Source organism: Ranitomeya imitator, chromosome 9 (genome assembly GCF_032444005.1).
Source record: "Ranitomeya imitator isolate aRanImi1 chromosome 9, aRanImi1.pri, whole genome shotgun sequence".
NCBI lineage: Eukaryota > Metazoa > Chordata > Amphibia > Anura > Dendrobatidae > Ranitomeya > Ranitomeya imitator.
The window spans coordinates 89,364,741-89,386,549 of NC_091290.1; the positions used below are offsets into that span (position 1 = coordinate 89,364,741).

At 43.5% G+C, this 21,809-nt stretch overlaps 1 protein-coding gene across 1 annotated transcript in view; it reads left to right on the plus strand.

Moving 5' to 3' along the window:
* The window catches only part of KIAA1549L (KIAA1549 like), a 738,873-nt gene that overhangs the window by 228,549 nt on the left and 488,515 nt on the right, over nt 1-21,809 (plus strand). Inside the window, exons 2-4 of the mRNA XM_069739753.1 lie at nt 11,855-12,121; nt 15,251-15,823; nt 18,974-19,104. Coding sequence (XP_069595854.1) covers nt 11,855-12,121; nt 15,251-15,823; nt 18,974-19,104 — 971 coding nt within the window. The remainder of the gene's footprint in view (nt 1-11,854; nt 12,122-15,250; nt 15,824-18,973; nt 19,105-21,809) is intronic.

Below are 21,809 nucleotides of genomic sequence, written 5' to 3' on the forward strand. Positions count from 1 at the left end.
CCCCTTTGCTTCTCAGAGCTTCCAGCAAAAGATAATAACAAGCTGGACAGAAAAAACAGAAAACAAACTAGAAGCACTTATCTAGCAGAGCAGCAGGCCCAAAGAAAGATGCAGTAGCTCAGATCCAACACTGAAACATTGACAAGGAGCAAGGAAGACAGACTCAGGTGGAGCTAAATAGCAAGGCAGCCAACGAGCTCACCAAAACACCTGAGGGAGGACGCCCAGAGACTGCAATACCACTTGTGACCACAGAATTCACAACAGTACCCCCCCCTTGAGGAGGGGTCACCGAACCCTCACCAGAACCCCCAGGCCGACCAGGATGAGCCACATGAAAGGCACGAACAAGATCTGGGGCATGGACATCAGAGGCAAAAACCCAGGAATTATCTTCCTGAGCATAACCCTTCCATTTGACCAGATACTGGAGTTTCCGTCTAGAGACACGAGAATCCAAAATCTTCTCCACAATATACTCCAATTCCCCCTCCACCAAAACAGGGGCAGGAGGCTCCACAGATGGAACCATAGGTGCCACGTATCTCCTCAACAACGACCTATGGAATACATTATGTATGGAAAAGGAGTCTGGGAGGGTCAGACGAAACGACACCGGATTGAGAATCTCAGAAATCCTATACGGACCAATAAAACGAGGTTTAAATTTAGGAGAGGAAACCTTCATAGGTATATGACGAGAAGATAACCAAACCAGATCCCCAACACGAAGTCGGGGTCCCACACGGCGTCTGCGATTAGCGAAAAGCTGAGCCTTCTCCTGGGACAAGGTCAAATTGTCCACTACCTGAGTCCAGATCTGCTGCAACCTGTCCACCACATAATCCACACCAGGACAGTCCGAAGACTCAACCTGTCCTGAAGAGAAACGAGGATGGAACCCAGAATTGCAGAAAAATGGAGAGACCAAGGTAGCCGAGCTGGCCCGATTATTAAGGGCGAACTCAGCCAACGGCAAAAATGACACCCAATCATCCTGGTCAGCGGAAACAAAACATCTCAGATATGTTTCCAAGGTCTGATTGGTTCGTTCGGTCTGGCCATTAGTCTGAGGATGGAAGGCCGAGGAAAAAGATAGGTCAATGCCCATCCTACCACAAAAGGCTCGCCAGAACCTTGAGACAAACTGGGAACCTCTGTCAGAAACAATATTCTCAGGAATGCCATGTAAACGAACCACATGCTGGAAGAACAAAGGCACCAAATCAGAGGAGGAAGGCAATTTAACCAAGGGCACCAGATGGACCATTTTAGAAAAGCGATCACAGACCACCCAAATGACAGACATCTTTTGAGAAACGGGAAGGTCAGAAATGAAATCCATCGAAATATGTGTCCAAGGCCTCTTCGGGACCGGCAAGGGCAAAAGCAACCCACTGGCACGTGAACAGCAGGGCTTAGCCCTAGCACAAATTCCACAGGACTGCACAAAAGCACGCACATCCCGCGACAGAGACGGCCACCAAAAGGATCTAGCAACCAACTCCCTGGTACCAAAGATTCCTGGATGACCGGCCAGCACCGAACAATGAAGTTCAGAGATAACTTTACTAGTCCACCTATCAGGGACGAACAGTTTCTCGGCCGGACAACGATCAGGTTTATTAGCCTGAAATTTCTGCAACACTCTCCGCAAATCAGGGGAGATGGCAGACACAATGACTCCTTCCTTGAGGATACTCGCCGGCTCAGATAACCCCGGAGAGTCGGGCACAAAACTCCTAGACAGAGCATCCGCCTTCACATTTTTAGAGCCCGGAAGGTATGAAATCACAAAATCAAAACGAGCAAAAAATAACGACCAACGGGCCTGTCTAGGATTCAAGCGCTTGGCAGACTCAAGATAAGTAAGGTTCTTATGATCAGTCAAAACCACCACGCGATGCTTAGCACCCTCAAGCCAATGACGCCACTCCTCGAATGCCCACTTCATGGCCAGCAACTCTCGGTTGCCCACATCATAATTACGCTCAGCAGCAGAAAATTTCCTGGAAAAGAAAGCACATGGTTTGAACACTGAGCAACCAGAACCTCTCTGTGACAAAACCGCCCCTGCACCAATCTCAGAAGCATCAACCTCGACCTGGAACGGAAGAGAAACATCAGGTTGACACAACACAGGGGCACAGCAAAAACGACGCTTCAACTCCTGAAAAGCTTCCACGGCAGCAGAAGACCAATTAACCAAATCAGCACCCTTCTTGGTCAAATCGGTCAATGGTCTGGCAATGCTAGAAAAATTACAGATGAAGCGACGATAAAAATTAGCAAAGCCCAGGAATTTCTGCAAACTTTTTAGAGATGTCGGCTGAGTCCAATCCTGGATGGCCTGAACCTTAACCGGATCCATCTCGATAGTAGAAGGGGAAAAGATGAACCCCAAAAATGAAACTTTCTGCACACCGAAGAGACACTTTGATCCCTTCACAAACAAGGAATTAGCACGCAGTACCTGGAAAACCATTCTGACTTGCTTTACATGAGACTCCCAATCATCTGAGAAGATCAAAATGTCATCCAAGTAAACAATCAAGAATTTATCCAGATACTCACGAAAAATGTCATGCATAAAAGACTGAAAAACAGATGGAGCATTGGCAAGTCCGAACGGCATCACCAGATACTCAAAATGACCCTCGGGCGTATTAAATGCCGTTTTCCATTCATCTCCCTGCCTGATTCTCACCAGATTATACGCACCACGAAGATCAATCTTAGTAAACCAACTAGCCCCCTTAATCCGAGCAAACAAGTCAGAAATCAATGGCAAGGGATACTGAAACTTAACAGTGATCTTATTAAGAAGGCGGTAATCAATACACGGTCTTAGCGAACCATCCTTCTTGGCTACAAAAAAGAACCCTGCTCCCAATGGTGACGACGATGGGCGAATATGTCCCTTCTCCAGGGACTCCTTCACATAACTGCGCATAGCGGTGTGTTCAGGTACGGACAAATTAAATAAACGACCCTTAGGGAATTTACTACCAGGAATCAAATCGATAGCACAATCACAATTCCTATGCGGAGGAAGGGCATCAGACTTGGACTCTTCAAATACATCCTGAAAGTCCGACAAGAACTCTGGGATGTCAGAAGGAATGGATGACGAAATAGACAAAAATGGAACATCACCATGTACTCCCTGACAACCCCAGCTGGTTACCGACATAGAGTTCCAATCCAATACTGGATTATGGGTTTGTAGCCATGGCAACCCCAACACGACCACATCATGCAAATTATGCAGTACCAAAAAGCGAATAACTTCCTGATGTGCAGGAGCCATGCACATGGTCAGCTGGGCCCAGTACTGAGGCTTATTCTTGGCCAGAGGTGTAGCATCAATTCCTCTCAACGGAATAGGACACCGCAAAGGCTCCAAGAAAAATCCACAACGTTTAGCATAATCCAAATCCATCAGATTCAGGGCAGCGCCTGAATCCACAAACGCCATGACAGAATATGATGACAAAGAGCACATTAAGGTAATGGACAAAAGGAATTTGGACTGTACAGTACCAATAACGGCAGAGCTATCGAACCGCCTAGTGCGTTTAGGACAATTAGAAATAGCATGAGTAGAATCACCACAATAGAAACACAGTCTGTTCAGACGTCTGTGTTCGTGCCGTTCTACTTTACTCATAGTCCTGTTGCACTGCATAGGCTCAGGCTTACTCTCAGACAATACCGCCAGATGGTGCACAGATTTACGCTCGCGCAAGCGACGACCGATCTGAATGGCCAAGGACATAGACTCATTCAAACCAGCAGGCATAGGAAATCCCACCATTACATCCTTAAGAGCTTCAGAGAGACCCTTTCTGAACAAAGCCGCTAGTGCAGATTCATTCCACAGAGTGAGTACTGACCATTTTCTAAATTTCTGACAATATAGTTCTACATCATCCTGACCCTGGCATAAAGCCAGCAGATTTTTCTCAGCTTGATCCACTGAATTAGGCTCATCGTAAAGCAATCCCAGCGCCTGGAAAAATGCATCAATATTACTCAATGCAGAATCTCCTGGTGCAAGAGAAAACGCCCAGTCCTGTGGGTCGCCGCGCAAAAAAGAAATAATAATCAAAACCTGTTGAATAGGATTACCAGAAGAATGAGGTTTCAAGGCCAAAAATAGCTTACAATTATTTCTGAAGCTCAGGAACTTAGTTCTGTCACCAAAAAACAAATCAGGAATCGGAATTCTTGGTTCTAGCATCGATTTCTGATCAATAGTATCTTGAATCTTTTGTACATTTACAACGAGATTATCCATTGAGGAGCACAGAGCCTGAATATCCATGTCCACAGCTGTGTCCTGAAGCACTCTAATGTCTAGGGGAAAAAAAAGACTGAAGACAGAGCTAAGGAAAAAAAATGATGTCAGGATTTCTTTTTTCCCTCTATTGGAAATCATTGAATTGGCTCCTTGTACTGTTATGGCTGGCAATCAGGCAACACAGCGTGCAGTAATCAGCGCACATACAGAGATCTGGCAAAAACCCAAAACAATAGGACGAGCTCTGAGACGTGGAATCTCTGTAGACTGCAGTACCTGAACTGTCCTCACACAACTGGAAGCAGCAGTGGATTGCGCCTATCACTACCTATGCAACTCGGCACTGCCTGAGGAGCTGACTAGCCTGAAGATAGAAATACAAGCCTGACTTACCTCAGAGAAATACCCCAAAGGAATAGGCAGCCCCCACATATAATGACTGTTAGCAAGATGAAAAGACAAACGTAGGAATGAAATAGATTCAGCAAAGTGAGGCCCGATATTCTAGACAGAGCGAGGATAGCAAAGAGAACTATGCAGTCTACAAAAAACCCTAAAACAAAAACCACGCAAAGGGGCAAAAAAGACCCACCGTGCCGAACTAACAGCACGGCGGTGCACCCCTTTGCTTCTCAGAGCTTCCAGCAAAAGATAATAACAAGCTGGACAGAAAAAACAGAAAACAAACTAGAAGCACTTATCTAGCAGAGCAGCAGGCCCAAAGAAAGATGCAGTAGCTCAGATCCAACACTGAAACATTGACAAGGAGCAAGGAAGACAGACTCAGGTGGAGCTAAATAGCAAGGCAGCCAACGAGCTCACCAAAACACCTGAGGGAGGACGCCCAGAGACTGCAATACCACTTGTGACCACAGAATTCACAACAGGCCAGATAGTGTTTGAAACGCTCCGTCACAGCCCAAACTACTGCCAGTAGTTCCAATTTGAAGGAGCTGTAATTTTCTGAATTTCTTTCAGTAGGCCGGAGCTTTCTACTTGCAAAGGCGATGACTTTCTCCCGACCTTCTTGCTTTTGTGACAGCACCGCTCCTAGTCCCACATTACTGGCATCGGTGTAGAGGATGAAAGGTTTATGGTAATCTGGGTATGCCAGAACCTCTTCTCCGGTTAGTGCCTTCTTTAGTTGTTCAAAGGAGTCTTCCCTTTCGTCGTTCCACTGAAAAGGAGGGTTTCGGTTTGAAGGTTTCTTCGTCTGCCCTACCAAGGTGTCTTGCAAGGGTGCTGCCAACTTGGTAAATCCTTTTATAAATCTGCGATAGTAACCCACCAATCCCAGGAATTGTCTCACTTCTTTTGCGCTGGTAGGTCTTGGCCAATCCCTTATGGCGCTTATTTTCTCGGGATCTGGTGCTACTCCCTCCGAACTCACGATGTGTCCCAGGTACTGTACCTTTGGCTTGAGAAGGTGACATTTGGATGGCTTGACTTTCATGCCATACCTGGATAAGGCTTCGAACACTTCTGCCAGGTCTATTAAGTGTTGTTCGTAAGTCTTTGAGTAGACGATCACATCATCTAGGTACAGGAGGACGGTCTCGAAGTTCTTGTGTCCGAGGCAGCATTCCATCAGCCGCTGGAAGGTACCGGATGCGTTGCAGAGTCCGAACGGCATGCGATTAAATTCACATAGACCCATTGGTGTGGTGAATGCCGTCTTTTCCTTATCTCTCTCAGCCACAGGGACTTGCCAATACCCGCTTGTTAAGTCTAAGGTGGAAAAATAATTAGCAGATTTCAAAGCAGTTAAGGACTCTTCTATCCTAGGCAAGGGGTAGGCGTCTTTATGGGTGATGTTATTAATCTTCCGGTAGTCTACGCACATTCTCATGGTTCCGTCCTTTTTTTTGACAATCACTAGAGGGGCCGCCCAGGGGCTACAGCTGTCTCTTATTACCCCGGCCTGTTTCATTTCCCTCAGCATATCTTTTGCACATTGATAGTGAGCGGGCGGTATGGGTCTATATCTTTCTTTTATTGGGGGATGGTCACCTGTGGGGATTGTGTGTTCTACCCCTTCTATCCGTCCGAAGTCCAATGGGTGTTTACTGAAGACTTGTTCATATTCCTTCACTAGCCTATACACCCCTTGTTTTTGATGGGTAGGTGTTGAATTTATGCCCACGTGTAGCTGTTGGCACCAATCCTCCATTTCTCCATCTGAGCCATTGCCTTCCACCTGACAGGTTGGTTCTAAGGGCTCAATGGTTGTGATGGCATTGTTGTCAACAGTATATAGCTTTGCCATTGTAGCATACCTTGGCAAAGTGACCTCTTCCTCTCCACAGTTCAAAAGTCGTACCGGCACTCGTCCCCGGTGTACCTCGACTATCCCTCGTGCTGTGAGTATAGTGGGCCTGCTGTCGGTGTACACTGGTTCTATTAAGGCTTGATAATCTCGTCCCTTAGTACCAATGGCTGCTCTACACCATACCAGCATTTCTGTTTTTGGTGGGATTACAATAGACGTTGGATCACTTACCCTCACACTGCCGATTTCTCCACCTGCAACTTCTACCTGTTGCCTTAACATCAATACTTTTATTTCCCTCCGGAGAACTCTCTGCTGGCAGGATTGGGCAGTTTCAGCAATTTGCTGTAAGACAGAAATGACTTCGGAAAAGCAGTTCTCTAACACATTCATTCCTATCAATACAGTTGGTTCACAGTTCCGCCGGTCAACATCAACAACAATTATACACTGTTTCTTCAGTTCTACTTTACCAATCTTTATGGTCATCTCCCTGAATCCTAGTTTCGGTACCAACTTACCATTACTGGCCCATATATCTAGTTCAACATCAGAGGGCCCTTTATCAATATCTGCATCAGCCCAGTACCTCTTATAAAGGATATACGGTATAGATGAAATCTGGGAACCTGTGTCCAGCAAAGCGTTGAGGAGAATTCCGTCCAGCACGATAGGGATAATGGGTCGTCCTCCGATGTACCTGTCGTGCCAGGGTGTTGGGCCTTGAAAGTTCATTCCTGCGAAGCGGCCCGCATTCCCAGGGGATTCCCGTTTAAATCACAATCTCGTGCAAAGTGGCCCGGCTGCTGGCAACGGCGGCAAATGGGCTGTCCATCCGGTTGGTAGCGGTCGCGGGGTCGTCCTCTCCATGTCGGGTATCTCCGGGGTCTCATCCATGGAACATCCTCTCTACAGTTTGCCAACTCCATCTTGTGTCCTCTCATCTCCTGCATGGTTTTAGCCATTGAAGCAACAACATCAGCTAAAGAGTCAAGCTTTTGTTGAAGAGCCTCATTAGTACTGGGCCCCAGGGGCTTAGCAATGGCCCCAGACATAGCTGATGTCACTGGCACTCCCTGTTGTTGAGGTGCCTCTGCCATGGGTTGCGCAGGATCCTGATCCCGAGGTGCCTCTGCCAGCTGGAGACGTATAGCGCTCTCCTTTAATTGGACAAATGTCAATTCAGGGTTCTTAAAAACAAGCATGCTCACATGCCCCCGGTGACAAGGGGTGTAGAGTTCCTCAATAAATTGATCTCTTAGCAGTTTATCCGCTCCGGTGTTAAAAATGGGTTCAGCCAGTGTAAGTGATTTAAGGGCTTCCTGCAGGTTTAAGGCAAAGTCTCTCACGCCCTCATTAGCTTTTTGTTTGCAACTAAAGAATCGTATTTTAGCTTTGCTGCTGGCTGTGGTTTCAAATGTAGCTTTTAATCCCATGCTGTGACTTCTCGCTTAGCATGGCCACTTAACTGCATCATCAGGAGACTAACACGCTGAACTTCACCCACAGGGAACATGTCAAAATGGGCCAGCATCTTTTCTCTGAAATCGTCAAGGGTATTAGGCTCACCTTCATACATTGGAAGCCATGGGCCACCCGGGGTATATGGCATCAGCACCGGCATGATGGGCACCACTCCTTGCACCGCTGCGCTGCCGGACTCTCTATTGACACTCTGTCTTTCAGCTGCATTAGCGTTGCCGAGTGCTGCGGCGTCTCCGTGCTGCGACATACTGTGCCCCCTTAGTTAATCCGGACCCTTCCGGTCCTCCGCTTCCGTCGGGATAGTGTAGATTCGTTCCGCTGTGCAGCAGGATCGATTTTCCCCTTGCTCTGATGTCAGAGCGCTCAGCTTGGTGCCGCCCACAATGACACGCCCCCTGCTGCTCCCACCCACCGCGCTCCGTAATGGCGTATTCTGAAGTTTTTCAGTTAGACTGGGGCTCAGGTGATGGCGTAGCTCAATTAACAGTCTCGTGCCTAACGGTTATGAAGTGATTACCTCAGGGGATGGCGGCCATCTTTACTCCATTATAACCAATGGGGAAAAGTCACTTTCAATAGTTTTCAATGGGGAATGGATTTTTCTTTAATAAAGTCAATTTTCAAGATTTTTCATCCCAGTTTTCACAGTTTTGGGCTCCAATCACGGCACACAATACCCAGTATACGGGCTGGCTAGATCCTGTTCGTGACGCCAATTGTGACGCCCAGGAGACCGGGATACCCAGCACCGGACCAATGGAGTCTGTCTCTTGAGGGGGATGTCACGGGTGGCTTGACCCGGTGCTGTGGCCTCAGGCAATGTACAGTGTAAGGGGTATCATGAGGGGACAGGCACTTACTTGATCAGCAGCAGGTTCTCCCAGCGGTGACGATCTCGATCCTGGATAGATGGCTATTGTCCAAATGAAAGACTGAGGCACTGAAACGTTTAACCAGTTTACTTTAACATAAAAGGATTTACAACCAGTCCTGTCACCGGAGTCTGTATGGGAACTCTGAGTTACTTTGACCCTGCCGGGGTCTTCGCCTCTTATTGTGCGCAATTTCTGTGTGGCCCTGCTGCTGTATGTGAACTGGCTGCCGGCCCAATCTGTCCCCTCCGGGTCCTGGTTCGACGGGCAACCCGAGTCCTTTTATCGGTTTACCCCCTCTGGGAGTACCGCTGAACTCTGTGTCTGTTGCTGCATCCGACCCTAGTGAAGCTGATATCACCTCACGTTTTTCCGGTTGCTGTATTATATATAATGAATACAGCCACGGATCCGGTATCCGTCTTTGCGCCTGTTCTGGGTAGTGATTAATGCTACCCGGTTCTCACAATGTCCTTTTTCTCTATCCCTCTTCTCCTCAGGCCGGTGATTTAGGCCTGGTAACAGTCACAGGGCAGTTAGAGATTCAACTGTATGACCTCTCACTATCAGCTCCTTGGCCCAACTGCCATTTCTTCTCTCAGACCAGAATGGATCAAGGGGAGTCTCTGGAGCTCCCCCTTCTGGCCGGAGGTGGTAGTGCAGTCTTGCTATTTTAGTATTTGTACTTACTGTCAGTAACTATTTTTGTGGCAAATACCCCTAGGGGTGCCACAAATACATTTTTTTAATTTTTCCCTAACTAAGTGGGTGACGAACATGGGTTTGATTTACTTTTATAGCGGGTATTTTAGCGGATTTTTATGATTGGCAGCTGTCACACACTGAAAGACGCTTTTTATTGCAAAAAATATTTTTTGCGTTACCACATTTTGAGAGCTATAATTTTTCCATATTTTGGTCCACAGACTCATGTGAGGTCTTGTTTTTTGCGTGACTAGTTGATGTTTTTATTGGTAACATTTTCGGGCACGTGACATTTTTTGATCGCTTTTTATTCCGATTTTTGTGAGGCAGAATGACCAAAAACCAGCTATTCATGAATTTCTTTTGGGGGAGGCGTTTATACCGTTCCGCATTTGGTAAAATGGATAAAGCAGTTTTATTCTTCAGGTCAGTAAGATTACAGCGACACCTCATTTATATAATTTTTTTATGTTTTGGCGCTTTTATACGATAAAAACTATTTTATAGAAAAAATAATTATTTTTGCATCGCTTTATTCTCAGGACTATAACTTTTTTATTTTTTTCTGATGATGCTGTATGGCGGCTTGTTTTTTGTGGGACAAGATGACGCTTTTAGCGGTACCATGGTTATTTATATCTGTCTTTTTGATCGCGTGTTATTCCACTTTTTGTTCGGCGGTATGATAATAAAGCGATGTTTTTGGCCTCGTTTTTTTTTTTTTCCTTACGGTGTTTACTGAAGGGGTTAACTAGTGGGCCAGTTTAATAGGTCGGGCCGTTATGGACGCGGCGATACTAAATATGTGTACTTTTTTTTTTATTTAGATAAAGAAATGTATTTATGGGAATAATATATATATATTTTTTTCATTATTTAGGAATATTTTTTTTTATTTTTTTTTTACACATTTGGAATAATTTTTTTTTAACTTTTTTACTTTGTCCCAGGGGGGACATCACAGATCGGTGATCTGACAGTTTGCACAGCACTCTGTCAGATCACCGAACTGACTTACAGCACTGCAGGCTTCACAGTGCCTGCTCTGAGCAGGCTCTGTGAAGCCACCTCCCTCCCTGCAGGACCCGGATGCCACGGCCATCTTGGATCCGGGTCTGGAGCAGGGAGGGAGGTAGGAGACCCTCGCAGCAATGCGATCACATCGCGTTGCTGCGGGGGGCTCAGGGAAGCCCGCAGGGAGCCCCCTCCCTGCGCGATGCTTCCCTATACCGCCGGAACACTGCGATCATGTTTGATCGCGGTGTGCTGGGAGCGGTGCGTGACTGCTCCTGGCACATAGTGCCGGATGTCAGCTGCGATAGGCAGCTGACACCCGGCCGCGATCGGCCGCGCTCCCCCCGTGAGCGCGGCCGATCACATATGATGTACTATCCCGTCGGTGGTCATAGGGGCCCACCCCACTTCGACGGGATAGTACATCTAATGTCAGGAAGGGGTTAATTAGGCTAAGCATTATTGACAACATATAGATTATGATAAGTATATTACTTTTTAATACTGTACATATATACCTTTATTCTGATATACTGAGTATCATTTTAAAGGGAACCTGTCACCCTCAAAATCCATGGTGAGGTAAGCTCACCGTCATTAGGGGCTTATCTACAGCATTCTGTAATGCTGTAGATAAGCTGCCGATGTTACCTGAAAGAGGAGAAAAAGAGGTTAGATTATACTCACCCAGGGGCGATCCTGGTCTGATGGGTGTCTCAGGTCCGGAACAGCGCCTCCCATCTTCATTCCATGACGTCCTCTTCTGGTCTTCACGCCGCAGCTCCGGCACAGGCGTACTTTGTCTGCCCTGTTGAGGGCAGAGCAAAGTACTGCAGTGCGCAGGTGCCGGAAAGGTCAGAGAGGCCCGGCGCCTGCGCACTGCAGTACTTTGCTCTGCCCTCAATAGGGCAGACAAAGTATGCCTGCGTCGGAGCCGTGGCGTGAAGACCAGAAGAGGACGTCATGGAATGAAGATAGGAGGCGCCGGAGCGGACCTGAGACACCCATTTGACGAGACCGCAGCGGGACCGCCCCTGGGTGAGTATAATCTAACCTCTTTTTCTCCTCTTTCAGGTTACATCGGGGGCTTATCTACAGCATTACAGAATGCTGTAGATAAGCCCCTGATGACGGTGACAGGTTCACTTTAATGTACAAATTTGAACATACTCCAACTAACATATAGCTATGGGCTTACTTTTTCAGGATTGCCAACAGTTCCCCCAGATGCAGACATCTTTAGTGAATCGTGGGCTCCTGAAGAATTGTCATCTTCTGCTGCCAGTGAAATTCTTGCTTCATATGGTCAAGATGAGATAGAAAATACTACTTACTTTTGGAATACAACATCCACTAAGAAACTCGATGATACAAGAGCAACCACCTCTATTCAGGATAATATGACTGTGCAATTTGAACAACTTGGTTCTTCTGAATCTCCGATTCCATCTCCATACCAGCCTACAAACCCAGGTCTAAATGATACCAGCATGACGCCTTTTTTAACTTTGCATCCATATAACTCCTTCTCTACAGGAGAAGGTGGTTTTAGTTCTTCATCATTGTCATCACCTTCATCTTCATTGCCATCATCATCATTACCACCATCTTACCAGTCTTCCTTATCAGTAACCAACATATCTTTTAAATCCTCTTCTACTGTGCCTTACTTTGAAGTTACTGAGGAGGAAGTTTTAACTCAGGACACAACTATAGACATAGTGAATTCAAGTTCTATTAAAACCAGCAACAGTGTAAGTAATAATGCCACCAGTTTAATTGAGACTATTGAAAATGGTACCACTGATTTGGTAAAGAAAAACCAGTCTGCAGAACTGACTCAAGCATCATGGCACACAGTCTCAGCTACAGATGCAACAAGTGGAATCTTCTTAGGACAAACCAGAAATCATAATGTTCCATCCTTATCATTAGAAACCTCTACCTCACAAACAATCTATACTCTCCCTTTTAAAAGTGTCTCACCACCAAGCACTGAATCCAGCTTTAACTCATTTAATAAATCATATAAACCTAACAATCCATTTAACACACCCTTTTCAATTACTGTAGATGTTAACAGTGTAGAATCACAACAAGAAGAGAAACATACACCGATGGAAATTGGCAGTCATGGCAATACATCCACATATGTCCCTATGACACAAGAGGAAAATTCATCCTTTCAGCCTTTATCAGCAGAGCAGTTGTCATCAGGATTTATAGAATCCAGCTCTTATCACTTTACTGACACTACAGCAATACCAAATACAGGAGAAAAACCTGTAGAGGTATCCAGTTTTTCATTAGGATTAAGTATATCTAATTCCATGATGTCCACCATGTCTGTCACCACAGCAACTCTACTTAACCCATCAACAGCATTTATTTCTGTTCCACCTAATTACAATACCCATGCTGAACATACAATAGGACCTTCTTTGTCCGATAGACTATCCACCATGATATACAAGACAGAAAATAAAACTGATGATACAATGTCCTATAATACAGATCTCTTGACCAGCACTTCACACAGTCAAACTGTAAATACTACTTCAAGTCCAGAACAATCTATGTTATATTCTGAGGAAATTAGTTCTCAAATTAGCGTAAGTATATTACCAAGTACCAATACATCATCAACTGCTATAGAGGTAAAGCATTCTCAAAATGTACCTGATGACAAAACCTCATGGACTTTAATGACTCTTTCAGAAGGCCCATCAGAAGTATCTCCCCCTTTTAAACCATCCACTGCATCTTACAATACTAATGCAATGACAGAAGTCCTACAAACAGATCGTATAGTAGACAGCAGCCACAATCCAAATGAGAATACAAGTTTATCATCTACTAGTACATTTTCATCTTCTGAGGACTTAACTTCTGATATCTCTGTCAATATGAAAGTTAGCACCACTGAGTCAGAAGAAGCATCATCAGTGAAGAGTACAGTATTCTCTATACCACTTCATACAAGTGACATGGCATTGTGGACTACTAAACAAATTGTAAGTGTTACATCACCATTGGAGACAACCTCATCAATGACGTTAGCATCTGAAATACCATTGGAAATCTCTACACCCACAATGATAATTGACACCAGTACAAACACCGAAATCCAGCAGACAAATTCCATAAAAGAAAGTACACACATTGCGACAAGCAGGACAGAAGATTTGGGTTTGACATCGATACAACAAGAATTCATAACTTCAGTTCCCAGTATGTTGACAACTACCCCCCTTCAGTCAACATTCAACCTTGGTGTTAGTGATGCAGCAACCACAACTATTGCTGATATCACCTATTCTACGCCTTATAGCACTTCTGTACCTAAGAGTAATACAGCTGTACTAACAGCTGCTATCCAGACAAATGGTTCTGAAACACTTACTTTCAGCTGGGTTTCCTCTGCTTTGCATGAGATCAGTACAAGTACAGATACTATTGAGGGAAACTCTTCTCCATATTCCAGTTATATAGCTACAAGTACACCTAATGACACCACACCCATGTGGCTAACACAATTTGAATCTTCAATTATTTATCAGTCATCATCTTTACCTACATCTAATTTTAGTGAAATAAGTAATTATTTTAATACTAATAGTGATCAAAGTTTTTCAAACATAAAAGAACCTTTAGAAGCAACATCACCACTAGAATTAACAACGAGGTCTACAGTAATCACCCCTTCTACTACAAGTACACTATGGACCATTGCTGACAGTGAACAAATTACATTAAACACAATAGGACCTTCAGAAGAAACATCACCATTAGAGTCAACAACAGGGTCATTAGTAATCACCCCTTCAAGTGCAAGTGCACTATGGACCATTACTGATGGTGAACAAAATACATCCAACCCAATGGGACCTTCTGAAGAAACCTCACCATCAGAATCAACAACAAGGTCAACAGTATTCACCCCTTCAAGTGAAATTACATTATGGACCATAACTGATAAAAGGATTGAAACTGCAACCAATGTTTTACCATTTACGGTCAACATATCCACAACATTGTTTTCTTTCAAGTCCACAAATATGGATAAAAAAACAGAAAGTTTGCTGAAGTCTACTAAATGGGACATCTCAAGTCCTCAGTCTCTATCCAATACTGTAACAACTCCATACCCATTAACACAACCAAGTGTCAGTGCCACGGACTATAAAAACTCCACCACACAGATTACTTCTGTGTCAGACTATATCAGGAGTCTTGGTACAATAATGTTAACAAGGAGCCAGTCAAGTGATTCTTCAATGCTATCCACAGTGCAACCAACAAGCAGACATTTTGAATACCAGACAAGTTCAGATGGTCTTCAGCACACCAATATCAATAGTCCTTCTACTGTGGCATCTTTACTATCTCAGCTGGCAACACAAACTGAATCTTCACCCACCATCACTGTAGATATGATACACTCTAATAGAAGTACAACTCGTATACAGGACACTACAATGTCCATGCTTCACAACACATCTCATTTGTCATCCACAACAATAAAATCTACTCATTCCTCATCTTTCTCATCTCTCACAACTACAAACTTTCCAACAAACATATCTAATTCTCTCTCTACAGTATCTTCTGTGGTATCATCCGCTGAAGTATCAACTGTTTCAACTGCAGGAAATGCAACACAACATCTTACTTCTACAGAAAAGCCTGCTCCTCCTTCTTCTTCTTCTGTGACTCTCACATCCCCCACAACTCATGTGTCCCCATCTATTATTTATACATTGTTGTCCACTCAGCTCACCAAGAGTGACCAGACATCAGCATTGGGAGTTGTCACTACACTTTTTAAACCAATAAACCTCACCACCCATAGGTCCACTGTAGTAGTTTCTCCAAATACTTTTCAAACCATGACCTTCACATCAACCCCTTCTACTACTATCCATTCTGCTAGTACAGGTACAGTCACAACAGTGTCAGATACCATCAAACTGTCTACTGTTCTTCCTCACACCAATACCTCATCAACAATGGCAGCAACTACAGCAGCATTCCTAAGGACGTCTGTGGCTTCTGTAAGACCAGCAACAAGTGCAACCATTGCTATTAGCACAGCTCCAGCAACCATGATGAGTACATCCATAATGCCTTCTTCAGTTGACTGCAAACCATCATCCGAAACCATGGTGAAAACTGGTACGTCCATTGTTCTCAAATGGCCCTGTTTAGTTTGATTAAAAATGTTTTGCATACCAAAAATTCAATGTCAAAGTTGGAATCCCAGTAACCCCCAAATGTATTATGATTTAATTAAAGCTTGTAAATGATGGTTCATACCTGAGCAGCCAAGTTAGTCACACTTCACTGAACCTACTATCAATGATGAGATATTTTTCCTAATTGTCTGCTGTTTTAATCCTAGTAGTAGGAGGAATAGATTCTGACTTGTGCTGTTTCAGACTTTGAAGCTTCATACAAATGTCAGAGTTGTGGGCCTACTTTTACATGTTGTGAGGTTTCTGTGGCAAATAAAATCCATCAACAAGTAATCATGCCTCTTCGGTACAGCAAGACTGCAATACAAAGTTGGTTTTCAGCCTAAGGGCACATGCAGTTTTGATGTTGTTACTTTGTAAGAACGCTGCTGCTGGCTGCAGAGTCTCCATCAGCATCTAAAAATATTTAGAATTGAGAGTCCTCAGTGGTTGATACCTTTTAATGGCTAACTGAAAAGATGGTAACAAATTGCAAGCTTTCGAGACTACACAGGTCTCTTCATCAGGCAAAGACTAAAACAAATTCTGAAGAATCACATATTTATGCACAACATAGTATAGGAAAAAAAAAAAAAGAAAGGGGAAAATAACCCATGGATAAGCCAGGTGACATGAAGCAGAATTACCATGGGTGATAAACAGTTACGTCCATAAATATTGGGCCAATTCTTAGATAAGGATTGTTTTATTGTCCTGTGATTAGGGTCTCTGTTGTAATGACCCTTCATGGTCTGAGGGGCAAGTTCCTTAGTTGATGTAAAAAGACATAAATCCATGCGACACATTCATTCCTGCATTAAGAGTGTCAAAGGTCGTCATCAGTTTATATTCCCAGACTCTCCTGTCTTTCTGGGAATATAAACTGATGACCCATGGTAATTCTGCTTCATGTCACCTGGCTTATCCATGGTTTTTTTCCCCTCTTTCTTTTTTTTTTTTTTTTTTACTATGTTGTGCATAAATATGTGATTCTTCAGAATTTGTTTTAGTCTTTGCCTGATGAAGAGACCTGTGTAGTCTCGAAAGCTTGCAATTTGTTACCATCTTTTCAGTTAGCCATTAAAAGGTATCAACCACTGAGGACTCTCAATTTTAAATATTTTTCTATCCACTGGCTAACACGGTACCAAGATATATTTCTTTCCTGCATCAGCATCTAGACAACTGCATGTGGCAATGTTTTTTATTGTAAAGGAACACTAACCCGCCAAATAACAGTAAATGAACTTACCCACTGTATTTGCCCGTCTGCTATACTTTTTATGTTTCAGCATAAAATAAGGTTTACATTCTCCAGCCAGACCTTCCTCTTTCTGACTGACAGACAACTGACTTAATCAAGAGGGTCATGGTATTTCAGCTCTTCTGCTAAAGACAGAGTAGAGGGGGAGGTCTTCTGCTGCAGCCACTTGCCTTACAGCCAGGCAAGAGCTTGTAACATTGAGGAGGGTGAAAATGCTGACAAATTAGCAGATTAACCTTCATTTGTTAGAAGATCATTCTAATGTGCCTATAAATATGGCTACATTTACTATTGTCACAGGATGGTGGCTGCAAATAAATGGAAAATGTCAATATCTCTAAAAGTAAAATATCATAATAATAACTTTGGCTGCATCAATAACTTCTAATTTACAAATTGATGGCAGAATGTACATTTTCAGGGGAAATCCCCTTGAAGGTAGCCATAGATATGTTGATGTCCTAATGACTGCCCTGCTAGTAAACCTCCATGAAGGGCTGCATAAAGGGGTTGTGTGCTGTGGAAATTTGTTCTTTGCTAGAGGGGTTCCAAATGATAAGCATTTCACCCACTGCTGGTAACCTCAGTGTACAGTGGAAATATATGGGCGAATTGGGTTGGTTTGCTCAGTTTTCCTGAAATGGAAAGATAGGAGAAATTAAGACCTTTATGGTTCTCTTTGTAATAAAGGGCTGTTTGTGCAATTAATTACGTTTTTGGCCCCCCAAAGAGCAAGACACTCACAAAGACCTTTTATGTTCAAACTAGTCTTAAAGGGAACCTATCACCCCCAAAATCGAAGATGAACTAAGCCCACCGGCATCAGGGGCTTTTCTACAGCATTCCTGTTGTCCTGTTTGTCTTCTGTTTGTTGCATTCCTGTTTGTCTGCCCTGTTGAGGGCAGACAAAGTACGCCGGAGCCGCAGCATGAAGACAAAAAGAGGATGTCATCCTATGAAGATAGGAGGCCCCGGACCGCGACGCCCATCTGATCGGACCGCCCGCCCAGGTGAGTATATTCTAACCTCTTTTTCTCATCTTTCAGGATACATTAGGGGCTTATCTACAGCATTACATAATGCCGTAGATAAGCCCCTGATGCTGGTGGGCTTAGCTCACCTTCGATTTTGGGGGTGACAGGTTCCCTTTAATGAGGTTGCATGGTGGAGTCAGAGGCGCCTGATTCATTAAGAGGCTTTGTGCGACTCGCCACAAATCTTACTCTTATCAGAGAGAAAAGTACCAACACCCATCCCGGACGCTCTAACCATTTTGGTAGAGCTCACCAAAACGGGCTTGAAAATGCTCACGTTGTGCAAAAAATATGGAACTTTTGAACATGTTTTACAGAATATTTCTGGCATAAACACTTTGCAGTGCCTTTGTGTCTGTTTTCTGCCCAAGCTAATTGATGAAGGTCTAGAATGAAGGATTACCCTAACAAAAAAGGGTTTCATTAAAGTGATATTGGGTTCTCAACATCAGATAAATCCTGTAAGAGAGCTTGACTACTTGATGCATGATATTTTACAATTTATTCTGTAGGTAAATAAGAAACTCAACTAACAAATGAACCAATTATTTGCTATCATGTACTTACAGTTTCAACTAAATAAAGCTCACAAGTGAGAACAGACATTGGCATCCGATTAGTAACCCTGCGTTAGCATGTAGCCCACTGATGGGTGGTAGTAATTGGTTTTTAATGTTTTATTCATAGAAGCTCTAAATGCACCAATATATCTATTTTGTAGTTGGCAAAGACTTTTTAAGTTTGTGTAATGTGTAAAGCAACATATGATCTAGTGATTGTATCCCTTTGTTAGTTCTTACCCTAAAGCCGATGATCGCACAGAATGAGAGCATTGTACAGAAATTTGAAGAGTTCCTCAATCTCACTTTGTATCGTGCATTAAACCAGTCCATCAAAGTAATTGTGAACAGCAGCTCACAAAATGTAAGTACAGAATATCCCACATGTTCTCAGTTTTGACGAGATAGAATAATTTGAGGAATTAAAGAAAAAAGCTTTGTATTATTCTAGTGCCTCTCTTGTTCATAGTCTGAGTCTGGTATTGCAGCCTCAAGTGAATTTTGGTGTATAGCTATAATCCCATTATCTGATTGTAATGGTATAAACTGCTAGGGTGAGATACTTTGTGTATCTTTTTAGTAGATGACTGTACATGGTGATGGAGGTGAAGGTGTCTTTGTATATAGTAACCGACACTAGAGTTTTTGGGTGAAGATTTCTCTCCCATTTTTTCATCTCATGTACAAATAAATATGAAAACCCACAGAAACATCTAATACATTAATAATATTTAAATGACTTTCATTGACCAATCTTAAATTGTCCAAGGAGTGTGCACACGTTCAGTATTAAGTCAGTATTTTACATCAGTATTTGTAAGCCAAAACCATGAGTGAAACAATCAGAGGAAAAGTATAATAGAGACACGTCACCACTAGTGATGGGCGAACACCCCATGTTCAGGATCGGTGGGTTTACCCGAGTTTTTTTGTAAAGTTCGAGTTCGGGGCCGGAGATGACACAAACTTGCATCCGAACCCCGAACTCGGGCTTTACATATATGGGATGGGGTGGATGGAGCTGTAAAAAAAGCAGAAAATTAATAATAAACATTATAATTATACTTACCTGTCCAGAGACGCATCCTCCTGACCTGCTGTCTCCCGGCCGCATCTGCTTCCGGGGCCGCTCATTAACTGCCGGCAGTATTCACTGCACTCTGCAGTCTTCGGCTTTTTCCGGCAGTGTTTATGCGGTGACATCACCGCATGAACACTGCCGGAAATATCCAAAGACTGTCGAGTGCAGTGAATACCGGCTGAAGGTAATGAGCGGCCCAGGAAGCAGATGCGGCCGGGAGACAGTGGGCTGGAGGGCACGTCGCTGGACAGGTAAGTATAATTATAATGTTCATTATTAATTTTTTTCTTTTTTTTTTTTTTACAGCCCGAACTGGACCAGAACTGTAACACGGGTTCCCCATGGAAACCATGTTCGGGACTGTGTGACTGAACACAATGTGTTTGGTACGGTCCCGAACTTTACAGTTCGGGTTCGCCCATCGCTAGTCACCACTTCTGTAATTATCACCCATTACTGGTTTTGGCTTACAAATACTAATGTAAAATACTGACCAAATACTGAACGTGTAGACATGGCGTAAGAGGAGGAAATATTAAATTAAAATAAAATATTTACCTGTTAAATGCCGCTAACATTCCAGCAATATCACTCTTGTCCTCACCAATGTTTATAGTGTACATTATGTATATATACAGTGCCTTTAAAAAGTATTCATTGGGATTTTATGTGGCAGACCAACAAAAAAAGTACCAAATATTTGTGATATGTAAAAGAAATTATACATGGTTTTCTAAATATTTAAAAAATACAAATCTGAAAATTGTTATTTGTATTCACCCTCCTGATTCATTAGTTTGTGGGACCACCTTTCTCTGCAATTACTGCTGCTAGTCGATTGCAGTTTGTCTCTACCAGCTTTGCACATCAAGAGGCTGACATTTTTCCTAATCTTCTTTGAAAACTAGCTCTAGCTCAGAGAGATCGGATGGAGGCATCTGTGAACAGCAATTTTCAAGACTTGCCACAGATTCCCAATGGGATATTGGGACACTGTACTTTGACACTGCCCTTCACACATCAATGTGTTTTGATCTAAACCATTTAATTGCAGTTCTGACAGTGTTTTTAGGGTAGTTGTCCTCCAGGAAGGCTAACCCACTCCCCTGTCTCAAGTCTTTTGCATCGGCTACCAGTTTTTACCCCAGCATTCCCCTGTATTTAGCTCCATCCACCTTCCCATCAACTCTGACAAACTTCACTGTTCCTCCTCTAGAAAAGCATTCTACAGCATGATGCTGCCACCAACATGTTTGATGGTGGGAATGGTGTTTCCAGGGTGGTGTTTCGTATTGGTTTTCCTCCACACATACAGTGGCTTGTGGAAGTATTCATTGAAGTATGCATTTCTCGTATTTTACTACTACATAACCTGAAATTTCACCTTTTTTTAGGGTTTGCTTCAGTTCTTGTAAAGAACATGCCTACAACTGTGAAAGTTTGGTTTTCTTTATATTGTGAAGCAAGCAACAAATATGACAAAATAACTGAAAACTTTAGTATGCATAACTATTCACCCTCCCTAAAGTCAGTACTTTATGGAGCCTGCTTTTGTGGCAATTACAGCTGCAAGTCACTATGGATAAGTCTCTATGAGATTTTCACATCTTGCCACTGGGATTTTTACCCATTCTTCATGTTAGATGGTTTCCTTTGGTGAACAGCAGTTTTAAAGTCTGATCACAGATTCTCAGTTGGATTAAAGTCTGGGCTTTGACTAGGCCACTCCAAAATATTTACCTGTTTCACCTTAAATCACTGGAGTGTTGTTATAACAGGATTCTTTGGGTCATTGTCTTGTTGGAAGGTGAACCTACATCCTTGTAACGGTGTCTACCAAGCTGGGGTACCTCTTTCAGTACCACCCCGTGTTTCAGGAGGTCCACTCTGCTTGGCTGGAATCTGAATGAAGGACGCCGGCTGGAATTGCTTGGTTACATGGGCGCATATAAAAGATCACTGCTTCTCCACGTATTTCCAGTCTGACA